The sequence below is a fragment of the Arachis hypogaea genome, chromosome 11, assembly GCF_003086295.3.
Source record: "Arachis hypogaea cultivar Tifrunner chromosome 11, arahy.Tifrunner.gnm2.J5K5, whole genome shotgun sequence".
NCBI classification, from domain to species: domain Eukaryota; kingdom Viridiplantae; phylum Streptophyta; class Magnoliopsida; order Fabales; family Fabaceae; genus Arachis; species Arachis hypogaea.
In genome coordinates, this window is record NC_092046.1 from 49024318 (window position 1) to 49044614 (window position 20297).

Sequence of the window (20297 nt, forward strand, 5' to 3'; positions counted from 1 at the left end):
ATGGACCTCTTGAATTTGTTTATATTGATGCATGGATCTTAATACCTTAATTAACTATTGTCCCTATGTTGTCTAATTCTGGATTTCAGCTATTATGTCACCTTCAATTAAGTTTAAATAATTTGTTTCTTTATTATATCATTATTAATTTTGGTTTACTCTATATCTCTTGTAGCACATTGCTTGGAAGACCAAAAAAATAAAAAATAAAAAGAGAAAAAAAATTCATACATTAACAAATAAATTACATATAATCATTGTTATTTCTCAATCAAATAAATAACACTAGCTCAACAATAGCTTTGGAGCTATTATTTTAAGTGAAACACACAATGAATTGAATAGATAATAACCATTAGTTAATTATCCATGCACGTACACTCTTACACACGCACAACATAGAATTGAGAAATACAGTGAAAACTCACAAATGTAACAAATTAAATATCATGACCTTTAATTTGATGCATCATTTGCCCTCAAAGCTTTTCATTAGTTGCATTGGAAGCCATGTGGCACTTTCCTTGAGCAAACATTAAGGAGCAAGCTAAGTGAGATGGGAAGGTTGAGATTGATGCCCAAAACATTTGCCCTAAGAGCGGTGCAGAGGCACGCGGCGGCTTCAAGGTCAACGAGGCCGGCGAGGAGGGAGCAGCAAGGGGTAACTGGTGGCTGTCCCAAAGTCACATTCAACAAACCGTTGAGCACATTGGCGCACACGCCTAGTTTGAGCGCATCACGTGAGCATGATCCGCCACTTGAAGGACTAGGGTTAGGGTTAGGGTTAGGATTTGGATTGGAACCGGGACTATTGCATTTGTTTCCACATCCGGAGACAAGTGCAAAGAAGAGAACATTGAGTGTGACGAAAAGAGCAATGGAGGAACTAGCTTTGTTGGAAGCCATCTCAAACTCTAGAATTCGTTATATTAAACTAACAACTCGTAAATTAAGTGCCCTAATTAGCTATTGCTAGTTCTTAATTAAGAGAAAAGTGTGTAAGTTATTATTCAATGGAACGGGTTTTATAGTGGTGGTGGTGGTACCCAATTTGAGTGCACCAAAGTGTAGGGTGATCAGTTGTTTTCTAACTTGTTAAGTATTATTGTGTGAAGGTACAATGATTATTGTTGTTATTTTTAAAAATAAATATAAAACGAGTTTGGGACAAATTAGGGTAATCAAATTGGCCATGTGTGAACATGAGAGTTGTAGCTGGCAGAGTAATCACGTATACATTAAGGTTTTGGCCATTTGTGACTTATTATTGGAAAATAATAAGAGAGGATGTGGGGACTACACATATATGAACTTGTGGGTTAGTAACGTTCTCTAGACCATACTTGTCTGTCTCATTAGTGGAAAATAATATATGTACATAATCAACAAGCAAGTTTAACTTATATTATATAATCATAAATAAAGATACCCGTATCTTATTCTTTATAAATAGGTTTAACTATTCTATTCACCTTTATAATTTTGTTAAATTTATAATTAAGTTTTTATATTTTTTTAATTAAATCTTTAAATTATTTTTATGTTAAAAATATTAATATTAACAGAATATTAATATATAATTAAGTCATTTTTTTTAGAGAAATATTTCTCTAAAAAAATATGTGATAAAAAATTTAATTATATTTTTAATTCTAGATTCTTTTAATTTTTTTAAAAAATATTCAATTAATTTTAATATTTTTTATACTAGAAAAGATCTACTTATAAAATTAAAAGTAATATAGGATCTAATTGAAAAAAAAAAGTATAAAAGTATAAAATTATAAAAATCAAGAGAGTAATTAACCCTTAAGAATATACTTAACCTTTTTATGTGTATTTTGCTAAATGCTAATCAGTACTTTTTAAAGAGTGTTTGTGTTATTTGATTTAAAAGAAGGGATTGTAGTGTAAAATTTAACCTACTTTATACTCTAAACCTTTCTCCATTTTTTCCTTGTAAAATTAAAGAACAAATAAAATTTAAAAATGCGTTTGAAATAGATATTATAAAAAGTGCTCAAAAAGGAAGTACATGGAGATTATATCTCTAATACTTCTCTGCATATAAAAATCTCTTCTTTTTTTTTTTTATTTGTCTTATGCTGAATTTTTGTTAACATTTTTAATAAGAATCAAATTCTAGACTTTTAATTATAGATGTTCTGTTACCATGTTAAAATAGAGATTAGGTGGCCTAAATCATTTTCAAAAACTAGCCTATAGGATCAAAAATGCTTCACATTTATAAATCTCTAGAGACTTTATTCTTGAGAGATGTAAAATTTATTATACACTGCTTCACGAAAATTATTTCTAAAAATAATTAAAAAAAAATTATATCCTAATAGAAAATATCAATGTTCTGAAAACCGGACCGGACCGGCCGGTTCAACCCGGTTAACCGGAAACCGGTCTCCTAACCGGTCCGGTCCACCTCTAAAACCGCTTTGTAAAAAACCGATCAAACCGGTGGTTAACCGGTGAACCGAGCGAACCGGTCCGGTTTTTATAGGCGTCGGTTTTTCCTTCTGCTAGTAAAACGACGTCGTTTGTAAAAAAAAAAAAAAAAAAAAACAAAGATGAATAACGCGTAACTTGCAGGCTGCCACTCCTAAAATTGAAAATCCAAAGGCAAAATCCCTAAACCCTATTCTCCAAAACATTCGAAGAACATTGCTGAAGATTGAAGAGTGAAGATTGAAGAAACCTCCATTGCCACTCCCAACCATCAGCTCCACTCCCAATCTATTCTCCACTCTCCGAAATTGAAGCAGCTTCTGCACACAACGAATCTTAGGGCGCCATGAAGAACACCCGACGTTCGGCTACGTTCAGGCACCGTCGCCGACGTTCGCGCACTGTCGCCGACGTTCGCGCACCGTCGCGCACCTGGGTTTCTGGGTTTCTCCGTTTGGCTTCTGGGTTTCTGGGTTTCTCCGTTTCTGGCTTCTTGGTTTCTGGGTTTGTGGCTTCTGTTCGTGCTGTGTTGTTTTCTGGCTTTTCTTCGTTCTTCTCTTGAGGTAAGATCTGGGTTTCTAGTATTTGTTCAGTGTATGTATACTGTTTCAATTTTTTTTTGCTTCTGTTCTTCTATTTTTTTTATATGATTAATCAAATGTGGAATGAATTTGTTGTATACTTGTATGTTGGATTTGGGAATAAAATTGATGCATGTTGAAATTGAAAATTATGTTCTGGTCTGTTCTTCAATTTTTATTTTTTTTAATCTTGTCAAGTCTGCTCTGTTTATTCCACATGAATTTGTTGTATACTTGTATGTTGGATTTGGGAATAAAATTGATGCATGTTGAAATTGAAAATTATGTTCTGCTCTGTTCTTCAATTTTTATTTTTTTTTTAATCTTGTCAAGTCTGTTTATTCCACATGAATTTGTTGTATACTTGTATGTTGGATTTGGGAATAAAATTGATGCATGTTGAAATTGAAAATTATGTTCTGCTCTGTTCTTCAATTTTTATTTTTTTTTTTAATCTTGTCAAGTCTGTTTATTCCACATGAATTTGTTGTATACTTGTATATTGGATTTGGGAATAAAATTGATGCATGTTGAAATTGAAAATTATGTTCTGCTCTGTTCTTCAATTTTTATTTTTTTTTTAATCTTGTCAAGTCTGTTTATTCCACATGAATTTGTTGTATACTTGTATGTTGGATTTGGGAATAAAATTGATGCATGTTGAAATTGAAAATTATGTTCTGCTCTGTTCTTCAATTTTTTTTTTAATCTTGTCAAGTCTGTTTATTCCACATGAATTTGTTGTATACTTGTATGTTGGATTTGGGAATAAAATTGATGCATGTTGAAATTGAAAATTATGTTCTGCTATGTTCTTCAATTTTTTTTTTTTAATCTTGTCAAGTCTGTTTATTCCACATGAATTTGTTGTATATTTGTATGTTGGATTTGGGAATAAAATTGATGCATGTTGAAATTGAAAATTATGTTCTGCTCTGTTCTTCAATTTTTATTTTTTTTTAATCTTGTCAAGTCTGCTCTGTTTATTTTTTTTATTTTGCGATTCTGCTCTATTGAATGCATATAAAATTATAAATTGTATGAACTATGAACTATGAATTGATATATTTCTAGATTCTGGATTGCTGGCATTCTGAATTTAGATGGAACAGTCACAAAATGATCAACAACAACAACATAATGCTGGACAAGAATCTCAGACAGCTTCCTCTCGAGGAAAATCTGACCCGGCTTGGGAATATTTCACTGTGAAATATGATAAAAATAATAAGGCACAATATACGTGTATTTTTTGTTTGAACACTTATAATGGAGGGGGGATATATAGGATGAAATATCATCTTGTGAAAATTCCTGGACAAATCAAAGTATGTAGCAAAGTAACTGAAGAAGTTGAACTTCAATTCAAAAGGATTCTGATGGAAAACAAGAAAAATAAGATGGAGAAAAGAAAATTTGAGGAGGAGGCTTATGGTGGGGAAGCACATGCACAAGAGGCTGAATCGCCTAACCCTATACAAGCTGCTGTTCCTACAACAACGGGAGACAAAGGAAAGAGAAGAGCTGTAGTAGCTACACAAATTGGAAGTTACTTTAAAGAAAGAACTACTCCAGGATCTCAACCAACTTTGAGAAGTGTTTTGGCTAGCAAAGAAATTGTGCACATGGCTAAGTTGGGACTTGCCAAATGGATTGTTGATGCACGTATTCCTTTCAATGCAATTCAATCACCTTACTTTCAACCTGCATTGGATGGTGTTGCTGCAATTGGACCTGGTTTTAAGGGACCTTCATATGATGAAATGAGAGTTCATTTGCTGGCTGATCTTAAGAGAGAGTGTCAGTTGCTGGTTGAAAAGTATAGGAGCTCATGGAAAAGCACGGGTTGTACACTGATGGCAGATGGGTGGACTGATCAAAGGCAACGAACTTTAATTAACTTTCTAGTTTATTGTCCTGCTGGTATGTCGTTTGTTAAGACTGTTGATGCTTCTGATGTGATAAAAACTGCCAATGCATTGTTTAATTTGTTTGCTGATGTTATTGAGTGGGTTGGGCCTAGTAACATTGTGCATGTGGTCACTGATAATGCTGCTAATTATGTATCTGCTGGAAAATTTATTCATGAAAAATACCCAAATATATTTTGGTCTCCCTGTGCTGCCCATTGTATCAATCTTATATTGAAAGATATTGCAAGTATTCCTCATATATTTAACCTTGCTTCCCGTGCTTCAAAAGTGACTGTGTTTGTCTACAATCATATGATCTTATTGTCTTGGCTTAGAAAAAGAAAAAGTTGGACAGAAATTGTTCGACCAGGAGTCACACGTTTTGCCACTGTTTTCATTACTTTGAAAAGTATATATGATCACAAGGTAGATTTGCAGACATTGATGGTAGACCAATATTTTACTTCTCATAAGTTATCCAAAAGTGCTAATGGAAAGATGGTTAGCTCAATTGTCTTGGATAGTAAGTTTTGGCAAGACTGTTTTACCACTGTGAAAATTGTTGGTCCTCTTATTAAGTTGTTGAGGCTTGTTGATGCTGATGAAAAACCCTCTTTGGGAATCGTGTATGAAGGCATGCAAAGAGCAAAAAAGGCTATCAAGACCATGTTCAAAAATCGGAAAGCTGCTTATACGCCATACACGAGTATCTTGAAAATGAGGTGGGATAAGCATTTGAAGCGTGATCTCCATGCGGCAGCGTACTTTTTAAATCCGGGCATTTTCTACAGTGAGGGTTTTGTTGAGAAGGCAAATGTTTTGAGATCTTTACTTGATTTGCTTGATGTTGAAACACTTTGTGATGACTCAGTTGCTGCAATGCAAGAGATACAGCTGTATCGAGATTGTAAAGAAAGTTTTGGGAGGGAAAGTGCTAAGAGAGCGGCATCAAGACTCGAACCTGGTAAGTTATTTGACTTATTTCATATCCAAGTTCAGTTTAGTTTCAAAGTTTATTATGTTGGGTGATAATTAGTAAACATTAAAAAGTATTTGATTTTTATATCTATATAGGTGAATGGTGGAGGCTACATGGTGGGAGTGCTCCTAATTTGCAAAAAATGGCAGTTCGTCTTCTTCATCAAACCTCTTCTTCATCTGGATGTGAGAGGAACTGGAGCCTTTTTGAACAAATCCATTCAAAGAGGAGGAACCGATTAGAGCATCAAAGGTTAAGTGACATTGTTTATGTCACCTATAACCTACGCCTTCAATCTAGGTTGCATCGAAAGAAGAGGAATTATGACCCAATTGACATTCAAAGCATTGACACAGTAGATTTTTGGGTAATGGCAGATGAGGATGATCCTGAATTTACTAATGGAGATGTTGAAGGCATTGAAAGTTTAATATACACTGATAATGCTATGCCTTCGTATCCTAATGGTGAGTGACATAGCAAACTTTGTTTCCTTCCATAAAGATACATGTCATTAACATTGATTTCTTATTGAGTTTTCTTTCTATTTTATTAGATGGTGGAGACATGGAAGTTGAAGTGGATATGCCTGATGTTGTAATTGAATCCTCAAATACTTCTTTTGGTGATATTTCTGAAGATGCTGGCTTTGGCTTACCTGTTTATGATGGAGACATCGGAACACTTAATGATGATTATGACTTCTGATGAGTAGTGTCTTTGTTTAGTTAAAGTATTGTTTGTTGAACATTGTTTCTTTTGGTTGCAAAACATTGTGTTTGTTACTTTGTCATTTGTCATTTATGTGCGTTTTGAATATTGTCATTTGAAGTTGTTTATGGCCTTTTAATGATAAATTATGTATTGTTCATTTTGTGAAATTGTTAAATTTTGAATCTTATTAGTTTAAAAATTATTGAATTTAACTTTTTAAAATTATGTATTCAATTTTTTATAATTTCGCTCTCTATTTAATTAAACCGGTTCAACCACGGTTGAACCATTGAACCATTAAACCAGTCACTTGACCGGTTCGATGACCGGTCCGGTTCTCGCAACCTTGGAAAATATAAAGGTTTTATTTACTAAATTCAATTTTTTTTTTATCTTGGAAGTTGATTGGCTGCTTAGGGTCTGATCGATCTAGCTTAACTCGTCTAGAGTTTAGCAATCTGGTTGAAAAACTAAGAAAAAAATGAATGAATGAATGAATTAGGAGGCCTTAAAGATTTGAAGACAAAGAAGAATGAATTAGGAGGTTTACAAATTTGAAAAATAACATAAGAAAAAGAAGAATGAATTATGAAAAAAAAAAAAGTTCAACCAAGATCATCGTATATCTGAAACGACAAAATAGAATCGTTACAACGATTGTGGAGAGTGGTAGACGTTGCAGATTGTTGGAGAGAGAGAGAGAGAGAGAGAGAGAGAGAGAGAGAGAGAGAGAGAGAGAGAGAGAGAGAGAGAGAGAATTTCACATATATGCACAATATTTAAATAACTGGTGCAGATTGCTCAAACCCTAGACAATTTGCTTGCAAGTCTAAACCAAAAAAATAGTAAATAAATATTTTTTTTTTTGAAATTCTTGTTAAACAATTATTTTCACGCTTAAAAATGATCATTTAGAGTGTAAATATTTGCAGGCAGTTAAGTGATTCAATAATAATATTAAATTAGATAAATTCTAATATTATATTATAAACTTATTTTTCTTAAATTTAAACTAATAAAATTAAAAAAACCTGTAATAAGTAATTATTTCGATTTCATAAATGGTTTATTATAATAAAATAATGTGCTATAGAAGAACTACGGACTTACTCGGACGCAACTTTTTGCATGTGGAAGAGAAGAGAGGTCCCATGCATGATTTATAAGTGTAAGAAATTAACGATGCCCTGGAACCTCTGCTTCTAGATATGTTATGATAAATAACAATAACAATAAATGTATATAGTTAATTTCCCGTCTTAAAATACGTGTTTAAAACTATAAAAATTAGTTAAAAAAAGAAATAAACAAATTTAGTAATGATTAAAATTATATAAATAAATAAAATGTTTTAATATATAAATAAAAGGATATATGTACTTAATGTTTATTCAATTATCGCAGTTAATTTTTTTCTTTTTAAAAAGTAAGAATGTTGTAGAAAAACTTTTTAATATTAAAAGTAAAAAAATTATTTAAAATATTAAATTTTATTTATAGACATATATTTAATTTTAAATGAAGGAATGAAATTAGAAATTTGTAAGTAAAAAGAATTAATTACATATAATATTGAACAATTTTGTGTCAAATAAATTAAAAAGCTAATTTTAAAAATAAATAAAATAAAATCAATCGGGGCATGTGTGTTTAAACTGCACATTTAATTTTAGTGTAATGCAATATATATGTAGAAAGAAAATCTTTGTGCAATAATGAATAAAGTGAATCATGTATCACACACCATGCTTTTTTGTTTTACAAAAGAAAAAATTATTGAAAAATAAAAGAGATCAGATGTGTGAAATATGATTCACTTTGTTTATTGCACAAAACATTTTCTTTGTATATATACTATATAGTATTTTCCATTGTTAAAAATGTTACTTTTAATTTATAATATCTATCACATTTTTATATAATATTTATTAAGAATCGTTCGGCTTTACCCTCCATACAATATGCAATGTTGATTGAGTATACAATAAAAAAATACAATATAATTATATAAAAGTTTAATTTTTCTGCTGGTCCTATAATTTTACAAAATTTTTAATTAAGTCTCTATATTTTTTTTTTCTTTTAATTGAGTTCTTGTACCAAAATTTTTTTTAATTGGGTCTCTATACTTTTTTTTCTTTTATTTAGGTCCCTGTATCAATTCTTTTTTTTAGTTGGGTCCTTATAAAATTAAACCAATTACTACTAAGAGGGACTTAATTGAAAAAAAATTTTTGGTGCAGGAACCCAATTAAAAAAAATGTATAGAGACCTAATTAAAAATTTCACGAAACTATAGGACCAATAGAGTAATTAAACCTTATATAATAAAGGCGACATGGTATATCAGTTTCTATTTAGTTCTGGGATTTGAGATTTTGGGTGATATGATTTTGTATTTTTTAATTGGTGTATAAATTAACAAAATTATATTTATTATTATGAACCCAAATGAAATAATTTTGTTACAATTTTTTTTTAATCTGCCAACTATACATATACTCAATGTTATTAAAATTCTTAATAAGATCAGAAGTTTCTGTATCCTGAATAAATTATTATTGTATACATTAACCTAAATATATCCTCATACTATCAAAAAGACATATTCCATGGGAAAAAACATGTCTATTTGCTTTGATTAATTGTCATATTAAATAACAACTAAAAGGAATTTTGGTATATAAGGGCACATCTCAAATGCACAAGGTTAATATATTTTAATGGCTATCTAGTAACCATATATGTATGGAATTGAAGCTGTATGGAAATTCATACCATTGAAAAGACAAACTTGTCACAACAAACGTCAACGAAACCAATAATGAATATAACTTCTCCTGAAATTTATATAAATAATAAGAGAAATAAATTTAATTTACCTTTGACCATACATTATAGCAATAGGCAAATAGAGTCGTAGTTTGATCTTTATTCTTCCCCAACTGGTATGTATGTGGCCATGTGGGGTAAATTATTAGTTTTTATTTATTTATTTCATTTTTAGTTTTTGGATGATTGATTCACTCCTACCATAAGAACGAAGTTTTGAGCACCGGATCGCTTCGAAGTGGTTAACTGGAACCACTACTCCACTAGAGGACAACTAACCAATCTGATTTAAAATAAAAATTGATTGTCAGTTAGTTAAAAATTAAAAAGGTAGGTCAAAAAATAACAAACTGGTGGTATTGGTCTTCTTTTTTAATAGTTAATCAGTTTAAAATAATAAAAATATAAAAATTTATTTTCTTAAAAAATACGTATATTTTATATATAAATATATTATTTTATTATATCCGATTTAATTCTAATTGAATATTAGTTGAATTTTTAAATTATTATATTTTTAGTTTCACCGATTTAATTTTCAGAATTTTGATAATAACTTTTTTATTTTTTCAAAATAAATAGTTATATATGTAGCATAGAGAGAATAAATAGTTAAAAAATAACTTTTTTATTTTTCTCATTGATATACTAATTATAACCCTAATATATAAGCAACTCGTAGGAGACAGCAAATTTAATGGCCGTTTCTTTGTCTTTACCATTTTTGGCCTTGATGACCTTTATTTAATTAATTAGTTTTGGTTTTACTATGCGACATATTTATTTCTAGAATTCTAGCTTCTTATATTACAACATGATTAAAGTTTAATTATTGATCATTTAATATATTGTGTTATATATTTTTTTAATTATAAAATAATAATATTAAAAAATAAAAAATAACTAAAATTTTTCTTATCTAACATTCATTAATTATTATAATAATTAATAAATATAAAATAAAATAAATTCAAATTATGTTTGGCTAATTATTTTTGTTACCAAAACATTTGCCATTATAAAAATCCAACAAGGTCCACTTAATTTATGTTGTATTAGATTTGCCCATTAAAAAAAATGATTAGACATGTCCCATACAAGAATCTTCTCACGGGCCCATACCGGGGTTTATTAACATTATGCTTGTTTTTATTTTCTTTTTTTATTCTCCCTTTCTATTTTATTTTTTCTGATTTAATTTTATCTTGTTAGTTGTTGAAAAAAGTAAGAAAGCGAAAATAATTTATTAGCTTGCTGATAATAGAAAAGAGAGATTAAAATAACAAAAAGTTATTGGAATATATAATCATTTCTCAATCAAATAAAGTACACTATAGCTCAACAGCTTCAGAGAGACCCTTACACTCTAAAGATAAAGCATACAATGAATTGAAGGGACAATAACGAGAAGTTAATCTCTCCATGCACGTACAAGAATCACACACCAATTAATAATGAAAAATTAAGAAAACGAAAACAATAATAATGGAAATTAAAACAACAACTAATACCATAAATATATTTTGCATCATTGCTTAGTTGCATTGGAAGCCACGTGGCACTTTCCTTGAGCAAACATTGAGGAGCAAGCTAAGGGAGATGGGAAGGTTGAGGTTGAGGCCCAAAACATTTGCCCTAAGGGCGGTGCAGAGGCACGCGGCGGCTTCGAGGTCGACGAGGCCGTTTAGGAGGGAGCAGCAAGGGGCCACCGGTGGCTGCCCCAAAGTCACATTCAACAGACCGTTGAGCACGTTGGCGCACACGCCGAGTTTGAGTGCGTCACGTGGGCAGGCTGCAGTGCCACCCCCGCCGGAAGGTGTGGATGGGGTGGATCCGGATCCACCAGATCCACCCGATCCACCCTTGTGGTGGTGCTTATTGTGCTTTGGTGGAGGAGGGCATGGTGCATTGTTAGCGGAAACAAGTGCAAAGAAGAGGATGTTGAGTGTGAGGAAAAGAGCAAGGGAAGTGGTTTTGGAAGCCATCTCTTCAACTTAATAATTAGTTATGTAACTCACTCACAAGTGCTTGAGCTTAATTAAGATATTAGTGTTTGTTGAAGATGGGAAATACTTGGAGTGAACGGTTGTTTATATAGTGCGAGGGTGATGAGTTGTTCTAACTTTAAATATTGATGAGTGGACGTACAATTATTATTAGGAAAAGTATAGGTAAATAATGAAAATATTAAACAATGTAAACAATAGATGTATCGGATGTTCATTTTACTAGTGTACGGATGGTTATTTTAATATTAAAATTTAGAGGGTTAATTTGGAGGTATAGTGTGTTTTTATTTGATTGGTGGTTGTTCATATTGTTCAACAAAGTCATTGTCCCCCTAGCATTCCCCTTATTATTATTATTTCAAATAAATTAAAGATCGGAATAGGGACTTTATAAGAAATATTTTAATATTTATTTTTGTCTTAGTAAATCGATATAATTTCTTTATTATTTGACATAACATACATGATATGAACATAAAATATATTTTACATTTTATTTAGTGAAAGAGAAAAATTTGTTTAAACTTTACATATATAATATATATAGAATGATCATATTTTTAACGTATTCACTCATGCAAGAGTTAGTTTTAGATTTATATAAATTTTATATATGTCTTTTGTTTAATATCATATCATAAAATTATTTCTTTTATAAAATATTAAGTGTAGAAAATAAGACACATAAATAATAACTATATCTCTAATAATACTTCATTTCTTTAATTATTATATATAATACACTGTTTTACCTTATACATAGATGTATTTTGATATAAAAAATACGATAATCATTTTATATAATATAGACTTACTACTGTAAGCACACACAGTAAGAAAAAAGTTATATTAAAAATAAGATATAAAAACTAATGAGTGCTATCAAGAAAATTAAGAAATAACGGCCATGATAAAAATATAATCATTACATGTCTCTTTTTATTCATTTAAATTTGTAGGAGTAGTTTTATGATATAATATCAAAATTTTTATAATCAAAGAATTTAGAATTCAAATTTCGAATTTTGTTATTCTCAACAAAAAAAAAAGATAAATAAAAAAATTAATACAAAAAGTTCACGCAAATCCAAAAACGGTTTTGGTATAAAAAAGTGTATTAAAAATATAAATAAATAATTATTTATCTATCTTTTCCTATTAAGTTAACTTTTAGAGTAATTCAATGATACTGTATTAGAATTTATATGATTAAAAGGTTTATAGAGTTCAATCTCTTTTAGATTCTAACAAAAAATATTTAGTACAAGACATATTTAAAAAAAAATTATGCACATATTCAAGCAAATTTTAAAAAAATTTTCAGTTAAAGAAACATATTAAAAATATAATTATTTATCGTATGTTTTTTTTATGAATTTAAATTTTAAAAGAAATAGTTTTATGACGAACCTATTAATTACTTTATATCCTTTTCTGTCATTGTATGTTTGTCATATAAATCTTAAAAAAAAAAAAAAAAAAGAGCAAAAGTAACATTATAACTCTATCTTCTCTTGATGCTCAGATCCATGTTTATTTTTACAAACTGCATATTCATAACCATGCAAACTGTATGCTGAAAATAGTTAAATGGACTTTAAGACAAATTAAGCTAATGAAGTGAACATGTGTGAACGTGAAAGTTTTAGCTGGCAGATAGTATTATCAGGTAATAAGGTTTTGGACTCTTGTGACTACATGATGAACTTGTGGATCCATAATTTCAATGTTTTTGCATCTATCAAGGAACCCGATTCCACCGTAAGATTGATCAATTGGGATCCTCTGACTCATTGAATGGCAACATTTACGATTTGCAATTTGCAATATGCATTGCACGTGGAATATTGCGTGTTTCTATTATAAGCGTTACTCGTTGGGGGTAGGAAATTAACGATGCCTTGCCCCCTCGGTACCTTGACATAAATTCTGATTCTATTACTGTAATTTGCTTGAAATTTGGACCTTAGCTTCCACTATCTCACTCCAATGACTACACTCAAAGGAAAGTCACTACTAAAAAATAGTAAAATAGATGTAGATATTATTTGTTATTTTTTTTTTGCAAAAATTTATTACAAATTTAATGTGAATTTATCATTCGGAATAATATATAGAAAGCGAAAAATACTTAAAAAATTTGCAAATAAATATTTGCAGCAAAATTTATAGATAATTTTGACAATAAATTTGAGTTATGTCAAATTTGTAGCAAAATTTGCAACAACAAAATTTACGAATTTAGTTGTAAAATTGTGATTTTACTTTTATGCAAATTTTATTGCGAATTCATTTTTTGCGGATTTAGATGTGAAAAAATTGTTGCACATTTAGCTGCAAATTAATTTTTTTGTGAATTTTGTTGCAAATTACATTGTTGCAGCTTTTGTTGCAGTTTTAGTTACAAAAATTTTATTGCAGAATTAGTTGCAAATTTTATTTCCCATAAATTTTGCTGCGAATTTCATTGTTGCGATTTTAGTTGCAAATATTTTGTTAGAGTTAGCTACGAATTTCATTTTTTGCAAATTTCGCTGCGATTTTAGTTACGAATTTTGTTGCAGAATTCGTTGTGAATTTCATTTCTTGCAAAATTTACTACAAACTTCATTGTTGGGATTTTAGTTGCATAACACCCTAATATTTAAATCCTTATGCTCGAGTCATAAGTCAATTATAATAAGGTGGTACGACTCAAGGTGGATTTATAATACATATATAATTGAAAGAAATTATTAAACAAGAGAAATATCACAAATAGAAATGCTCGCGTATCGATGAAAATAATAAAGCGCTATCAGGAAGTGGAAATAAAATAAAACATTAAGGAAGAATAGAATAAAGACAGGATATGTATATAAACATAAATATGATAGCTACTAGTCCTGACTTGCGAAGTTTAAGTCGACTAGGGTTACAGTAATAAAAATAAGTTGACAACAACATTTAATTTCCTATCTCTCCCAAAATATACATCAAGGCCTTTATAGGTGAGTTTTCAAAATAAAATTACATACATATAAGTTTTTCAAGATAAATAAGGAGAGATCCTAAACAAAATATAAAACAGGAGTCCAGAAAAATTTTGCCATCTCCCATATGAATCACAGCTCACTCTTGAGCACCAAGACCTGCATTTGAAAAATAAGAGATATTTATGGAATGAGAATCCCCAACCCATGGGTCTTCAGTACAGTAAAAATGCCGAATAGATACTGCATAAGGCAATAGAAACTCACTAAGCAATCTAATACTCCATGCATCATCATATCCATCCTAAGTTTTCTCTAATCCATAATTTGGCAACTATCATAAGAGGATTCTAAATCTGATTCAACATTTCCCGTCTTTTAACAACTCTCCAAACAGACTAGAATCAGAATCAGTCCTTAGCGTCAACCAACACCAGCATGAGAGACTTCTTAGGTGAGCAAACACAAACAATGCAAACAAGTAATACACAAGTTAATTCAAGTAAAGCAATTAGCATATAATCATGTAGCATATACAATTAGTCAAACCAGTTACAATCAATCAAACTCAAACAAATCAAACATATGAGAATGATGTATGCCTGCCCTATGACTGATGAGTCTCATTTGTCGGTTATATAGCCAAACCCGACATGTCCGGTAGCGAACCATGGACAGTTCCTAAACGTGCATTCCCAAGAGTATATGCATATATTCACAATCATTCATCAATCAATTTTCATTTCATTGGGGGAATTTGGGGAGTTAAAGTGTCCAGTCACAATTTGCGACGAAGGGTCAACAGAATCTATATCTCAACCTGGAGCAAGTGGAGCTGACCCACTGCATCTACCCAGAGAAAGTCGTGACTCAGATAAATTTTTATAGGGTAAATGCCCTTTCCGGCCCGTGAACATTTTAAAGTGGGACATATCGCACCTTTATCATCTAGAAATCCCTACCCGATCCTCGACCAACCACATAATTGAACAAATCGACCCCTGTGACCGGTTGCTTCCAGGTTACCCAGTTGACGTGTCAGGTAGATGCTGAGGTGTCAAGTGAGTGTGCCACGTGTAACCAAGATTTGTTGCAGGGACTCAAAACCCCCTCCCTGCAACTCAAACGGCGTCGTTGTGTTTGGCCAATAATCCCCTATTCCTTCGAAGTACATTTACTGTATACTCCCTCTTATTTTCATTGATTCACTAAAAAGCCCTAACACTTGATCTTCCTGCATTGTTTCCCTCCAGAACCTCTGCACCACGCAAGAACGGAAGTGTGGGAGAATCAAATCTGCGACGAACGTGGGTAGGGCATAGACGTTCAGTGTGTGAGACTGCATTGAAAGGTTAGTTCAGTTTTTCGATTTTTTACAGTGTTAGTTAAGAATGTAGTTTTTTTCCATGCACTTCTATGCGGGGTGTGATGTGAGGAGCTTTACGTTCGAGATTATTAGTATGATTAATGGATAAAGTGGTTAAGAAGAAACACTATTTTTAGTTAGGGTTTGATAATGCTAGGGGTTGATAAACGTAATCAGTAATCCGGGTAATGAAATTTGTATGTAGTAGTTATAGTGATGATAATGATGGTGGCATTGTTGTGCATTACCGTGAAACTGTTTCTAAATATTGCAGATGTCTATGTTTGTGATCCCTGTGTTTTACCATGGCGGAAAGCTTGTTAGAACTAATGGTAAGCTACATTACTTGGACGGGAAGGTAGAGAAGTTTCCTCCAATGGATATTGATTTCGTAAACAAGAAAGATTTGGAAGAACTTTTCAAGGGTTTGGGGTACTTGACATACAGAGAAATCTACTGGCACGACCCAACTGTTATTGAGTTCGAGGATGGTCTGCATGTGCTCTATGGTGATAAGGAGATTAACAATATGTGTGACTTCACCATGAGAAATAATCTGAAGGAGTTCCACCTTTACTTTGAGCATGGAGTGGATATCCCTGAGGTTACTGAGGATGAGCCTGTGGAGGAGGAATGAGTATCTGAAGATGAGGAAGTCTTGGCGGTAACAGATTCTTCAAAATCTTCTTCCTCCTCCTACGATTCATATGAGAGTGCTGAAGATGAAGTTTACAAGCCCCCTCTTCCTGGGTATGAAACTGACAGTTCTGAGGAGGCTGTTGAGGTAAAAAGAAAAAAGAAGAAAATTGGGAAGTCTTGCTCACCTAACACCATGGCAAAGAGAAGGGCCTCCAGAAGATACACTGGTAAGAGGAGGATGAAGCATGTCCTGAATACAGAGAGGGAGAGTGGGCCTAGCAGTGGAGAGGAATGGTTGGGCCAAGGCCCAGGTAGTAGAGGCTGTGTTGGGCCGGATCTGGGTAATATGGAAGGCCCAGCTAGTGAGGGACATGTGGGGCAGAAGGGGGTTGCAAGTGAGGCTGGTGAGGAATTCCTTGATGGTGAGGATATTGTTTATGAGTATGAGTCTGAGGGTTTTGTGACCCCAGTGTCATCTGATGATGAGAGGGGCCCTTCTTGGCCAGATTTTAATGAGGGCAAAACATTTGGAGAGGTGCAATTTAGTTTAGGGATGCAGTTTGCAACTATGGAGCAATTTAAAAGGGCACTTAAGGATGTCTTTGTGCAAGATGGAAGGAATTGCATGTACCTAAAGAATGAGCCGGGGAGAGTCAGAGCAGCCTGTGCTGAGGAAGATTGTCCTTGGCTGATTTTTGTGTCGAAGAACTCGGTTACCAAGTCTTTTGAGGTGAAGACATTCCACAATCAGCACACATGTGGCCGTGATTATGGCAGCAACCTTGCTGATAAAAAAAGGGTGGCTGAGAAATTGGGGCTAAGACTAAAGACGCAACCAAAGTTGACACCTAGGGAGGCAATGCAGCATATGAAAGAAGACTACAACGTTCAACTGAATCGGAAGATGATTACACGAGCAATCAAGCAGGCTAGGGAGACTGTGTTGGGCAGTGAAGGGGCTCAATTTGGAAGCTTAGGGATTATCTGAATGAGATACACAAAAGCAATCCCGGGAGCACAGCACACATGAACACCTTACCTCAGCCACAAGGGCCAAACTTGTTTCAAAGATTGTATGTCAGTTTTGATGCTTGCAAAAAAAGGCTTCAAGAATGGGTGCAGGCCTCTGATAGGTTTGGATGGGTGTTTTCTGAAGGGTTACTATGGAGGCCAATTGCTTTATGCAGTGACCCAGGATGCAAATAATCATGTCTTCGTGATCGCATTTGGTGTAACCAGGATTGAGAACACTGATAATTGGAAATGGTTCCTGACCTGCCTTCAGGAGGATTTCGGCTCAAGCATGCTATTTGGATGGCATTTGATGTCTGATCAACAGAAAGTAAGTTTCATAATTATCATATAGCATTATGCATTTTTCAGCTTTATGTTAGATTAAATATGTGAAATGCTCAACTGCAGGGTCTTGTTCGGGCAGTCCAAGAGGTGATGCCAAATGCTAATCATAGGAACTGTGTGCTCCATATGTGGAAAAACTGTGAGAAGAGGTTTAGGGACAAACAAGTTAAGGGTTGTGTTTGGGAAGCAGCTAGGAGCACAACTCCAGTTCAGTTCAAGGCTGCTATGGATAGATTGAAAAGTGTGAGTAATGGAGCTTGGGAGTACATGAATAAGTTTGACCCTAAGGTCTGGTGTAGGGCTTTTTTTAGTCACTATCCTAAGAACGCTGCTGTGACAAACAATATGTGTGAGTCTTGGAATGCAGTGATCGTGGAGGCTAGGGAGAAACCAATCCTGACACTGTGCGAGGAGTTAAGGGTCCAAGTTATGAACAAAATGGCTAGACACAAGAGGATCCTAGGGACATATAAAGGAAAGCTGGCTCCAGTACAACAAATGAAATTGGACAAGTGGATTAAGCCAGAAAGTCACAAGTGGAATGCTCAATGGTGTGGTGACAATGACAGGGTTGTGTTTGAGGTATCCAGGAATACACACAAGTTGGGGGTTAACCTGAAAAATCAAACATGCACATGTAACTTATGGCAGCTCACAGGTAAGTTGAAAGTATGTTAAACAGTTTCAAATTTTTTTGGCCAGGTTATTGATATATGACAGATGCTATAATTGCTAAATTCTGTAATGTAGGTGTACCTTGTGTTTATGCTGTTGCAGCCATATCCAGAGTGAGGGTAAAGGCAGCTGAAGACTTCGTGTCTCCATTTCTCACTATGGAGGCAATAAGGAAGACATATGATATCTGTATCAACCCAGTACCCAGTGAGGAGTTTTGGGAACCAACTGAACAACTGAAGGCAGATCCACCAAAAATAGTGAGACCTGTTGGTAGACCAGTTAAGAGGAGAAAGGAATCAGCTACCCCTCCAGCTCCATCTGATGGCAGCAAGGTTAGAAGGACCTTCTAGGTTACCTGTAGCAAATGCGGAGAGGCTGGCCACTACTTCAAAACATGTAAGGGAGCACCTAAAAATCCTAACTGGCAACCTAAAAGGAGGAGAACTGTCAAGGTATGGAATAATTTTTTTCACAACTTGATTTTCTATCTGCAGCCATGGAATACTACCAAAGTTAACTGAACTCTTTACTCACTGTTCAGGGTGGTAGTTCTGGCCAATCTCAAGACAAACCCATGCATCAGAGGCAGAACCCTACTTTAGAGGAAATTAGGGTTAGATATCTGAACTTGTGTTTGCTATGCTTTTCGTTCTTTAGGTTTACTGGCTTCATTGGTTTTGTTTATGTTTGTTGCTGAAATGAATGCCATATTATTATTGTACTCCTGGATTAGGCCAAGCTAAAGAAGCAAAAGAAAAAGGTGTCCAAGAGGCCACATGCTCCACCAGAGGAAATTCCAATCTCTCAATCTGCCCCTCCAGTGGTATATGTTAGAGTATACTATGCAGTCTAAGATGTTAACTCATGTTTTTTTGCCTACTAACTGAATTATTTGGGTTGTTGTTGAATAGGAATCTCAAGGTGAAGCAGCCCAGCCAAGTCCTACACAGACAATTTCTGCACAACCAGCCCAGCCTAGTCCTGCCCCACCAGCCTAGAAAGGGCTTGCACCAACAGCACAGCCCACTCCTGCACCACCATCCCAGCCCAACCCTGCACCACCAGCCCAGCCAAGTGCCAGACTCAGGCCCAAGCTAAAGACCTTTAGGCCACCAGCTCCTCTGTCTCCACAAACAAGCCACCAACCAGTTTCTGCAGCAGAAAATATTGGGGCCATCACCAAGGAAACAGTTGCTGCATCAAGTGGAGGAACCTCTTCAGACATATTGAAGTTCATTCCAACCCCAAATTTCAGGCCACCAAAGCAGACTTAGTTAACTAGGAATTTGCAATGTTTAGGGACATGTTTTTGCTTTGCTGTTTATGTTTTTTTTGGATGCTGCACCAGAATTCTGAAAACTGCATATGTTTAGGGACATGTTTTTTGGGAAAACTACTTGGACTCACAAAGTGTGTGTGGTTTATTTTGTTATGTTTGTCTGCTGTACCATCTGTGTTACCAAGCTGTAACTTGGATTTGTGAAATGACAATGCTTAACCCTTGTGAAGAGGTTGCATTTTTACAATGTTTTCAATTTGGTTTACCATGATTCTGTCAATCAATTACACACAAATCATGAAATGCAGAAAATACTCATAACTGACAAAACAAACTCTTATTCCAGAAACATAGTTCATTACACTTTCATATTCAATTCTTTCAATATATCCAGACATTGAACCCTTTACTAAACACTAAATTTACAATGTCAAAGGCATGTTAACATTGTGCAGCTGTTACAATACTACATCCCTTTCCTATTACAATGCCCAACAAGATCAACCCAAACACTTT

General features: G+C 33.4%; 4 protein-coding genes across 4 annotated transcripts; 2 read left to right on the forward strand and 2 right to left on the reverse strand.

Moving 5' to 3' along the window:
• Nucleotides 1-207: 207 nt before the first annotated feature.
• LOC112720832 (lipid transfer protein EARLI 1) lies at nucleotides 208-1018 on the reverse strand. Its single transcript, XM_025771927.3, has one exon. The coding sequence runs from the start codon at nucleotides 904-906 to the stop codon at nucleotides 493-495; it is 414 nt and encodes a 137-aa protein (XP_025627712.1). The 5' UTR covers nucleotides 907-1018; the 3' UTR covers nucleotides 208-492.
• A 3126-nt stretch (nucleotides 1019-4144) lies between these two features.
• LOC112721345 (uncharacterized) lies at nucleotides 4145-6641 on the forward strand. Its single transcript, XM_025772413.1, has 3 exons — nucleotides 4145-5918; nucleotides 6029-6400; nucleotides 6490-6641. The coding sequence occupies exons 1-3, from the start codon at nucleotides 4145-4147 to the stop codon at nucleotides 6639-6641; spliced, it is 2298 nt and encodes a 765-aa protein (XP_025628198.1).
• Nucleotides 6642-10759: 4118 nt separating this feature from the next.
• On the reverse strand, nucleotides 10760-11556 carry LOC112720833 (putative lipid-binding protein AIR1B). The gene has a single exon (XM_025771928.3). The coding sequence runs from the start codon at nucleotides 11462-11464 to the stop codon at nucleotides 11015-11017; it is 450 nt and encodes a 149-aa protein (XP_025627713.1). The 5' UTR covers nucleotides 11465-11556; the 3' UTR covers nucleotides 10760-11014.
• A 5984-nt stretch (nucleotides 11557-17540) lies between these two features.
• On the forward strand, nucleotides 17541-19500 carry LOC112721346 (uncharacterized). The gene is made up of 6 exons (XM_025772414.1): nucleotides 17541-17807; nucleotides 17888-18482; nucleotides 18575-18834; nucleotides 19044-19115; nucleotides 19236-19325; nucleotides 19414-19500. Exons 1-6 carry the CDS (start codon nucleotides 17541-17543, stop codon nucleotides 19498-19500), a joined length of 1371 nt encoding a protein of 456 aa, XP_025628199.1.
• The last annotated feature ends 797 nt before the right edge of the window (nucleotides 19501-20297 follow it).

Excerpts from the sequence above, each read along its gene's own strand:
- LOC112720833 (XM_025771928.3), bottom strand. The coding sequence starts at position 11,464 with ATGGCTTCCAAAACCACTTCCCTTGCTCTTTTCCTCACACTCAACATC.
- LOC112721346 (XM_025772414.1), top strand. The coding sequence starts at position 17,541 with ATGTCAGTTTTGATGCTTGCAAAAAAAGGCTTCAAGAATGGGTGCAGG. Across the intron at positions 18,483-18,574 it reads TAACTTATGGCAGCTCACAG|GTGTACCTTGTGTTTATGCT; the intron begins GTAAGTTGAAAG and ends TCTGTAATGTAG. Across the intron at positions 19,326-19,413 it reads CTCAATCTGCCCCTCCAGTG|GAATCTCAAGGTGAAGCAGC; the intron begins GTATATGTTAGA and ends GTTGTTGAATAG.
- LOC112720832 (XM_025771927.3), bottom strand. The coding sequence starts at position 906 with ATGGCTTCCAACAAAGCTAGTTCCTCCATTGCTCTTTTCGTCACACTC.
- LOC112721345 (XM_025772413.1), top strand. The coding sequence starts at position 4,145 with ATGGAACAGTCACAAAATGATCAACAACAACAACATAATGCTGGACAA. Across the intron at positions 5,919-6,028 it reads GGCATCAAGACTCGAACCTG|GTGAATGGTGGAGGCTACAT; the intron begins GTAAGTTATTTG and ends ATATCTATATAG. Across the intron at positions 6,401-6,489 it reads TATGCCTTCGTATCCTAATG|ATGGTGGAGACATGGAAGTT; the intron begins GTGAGTGACATA and ends CTATTTTATTAG.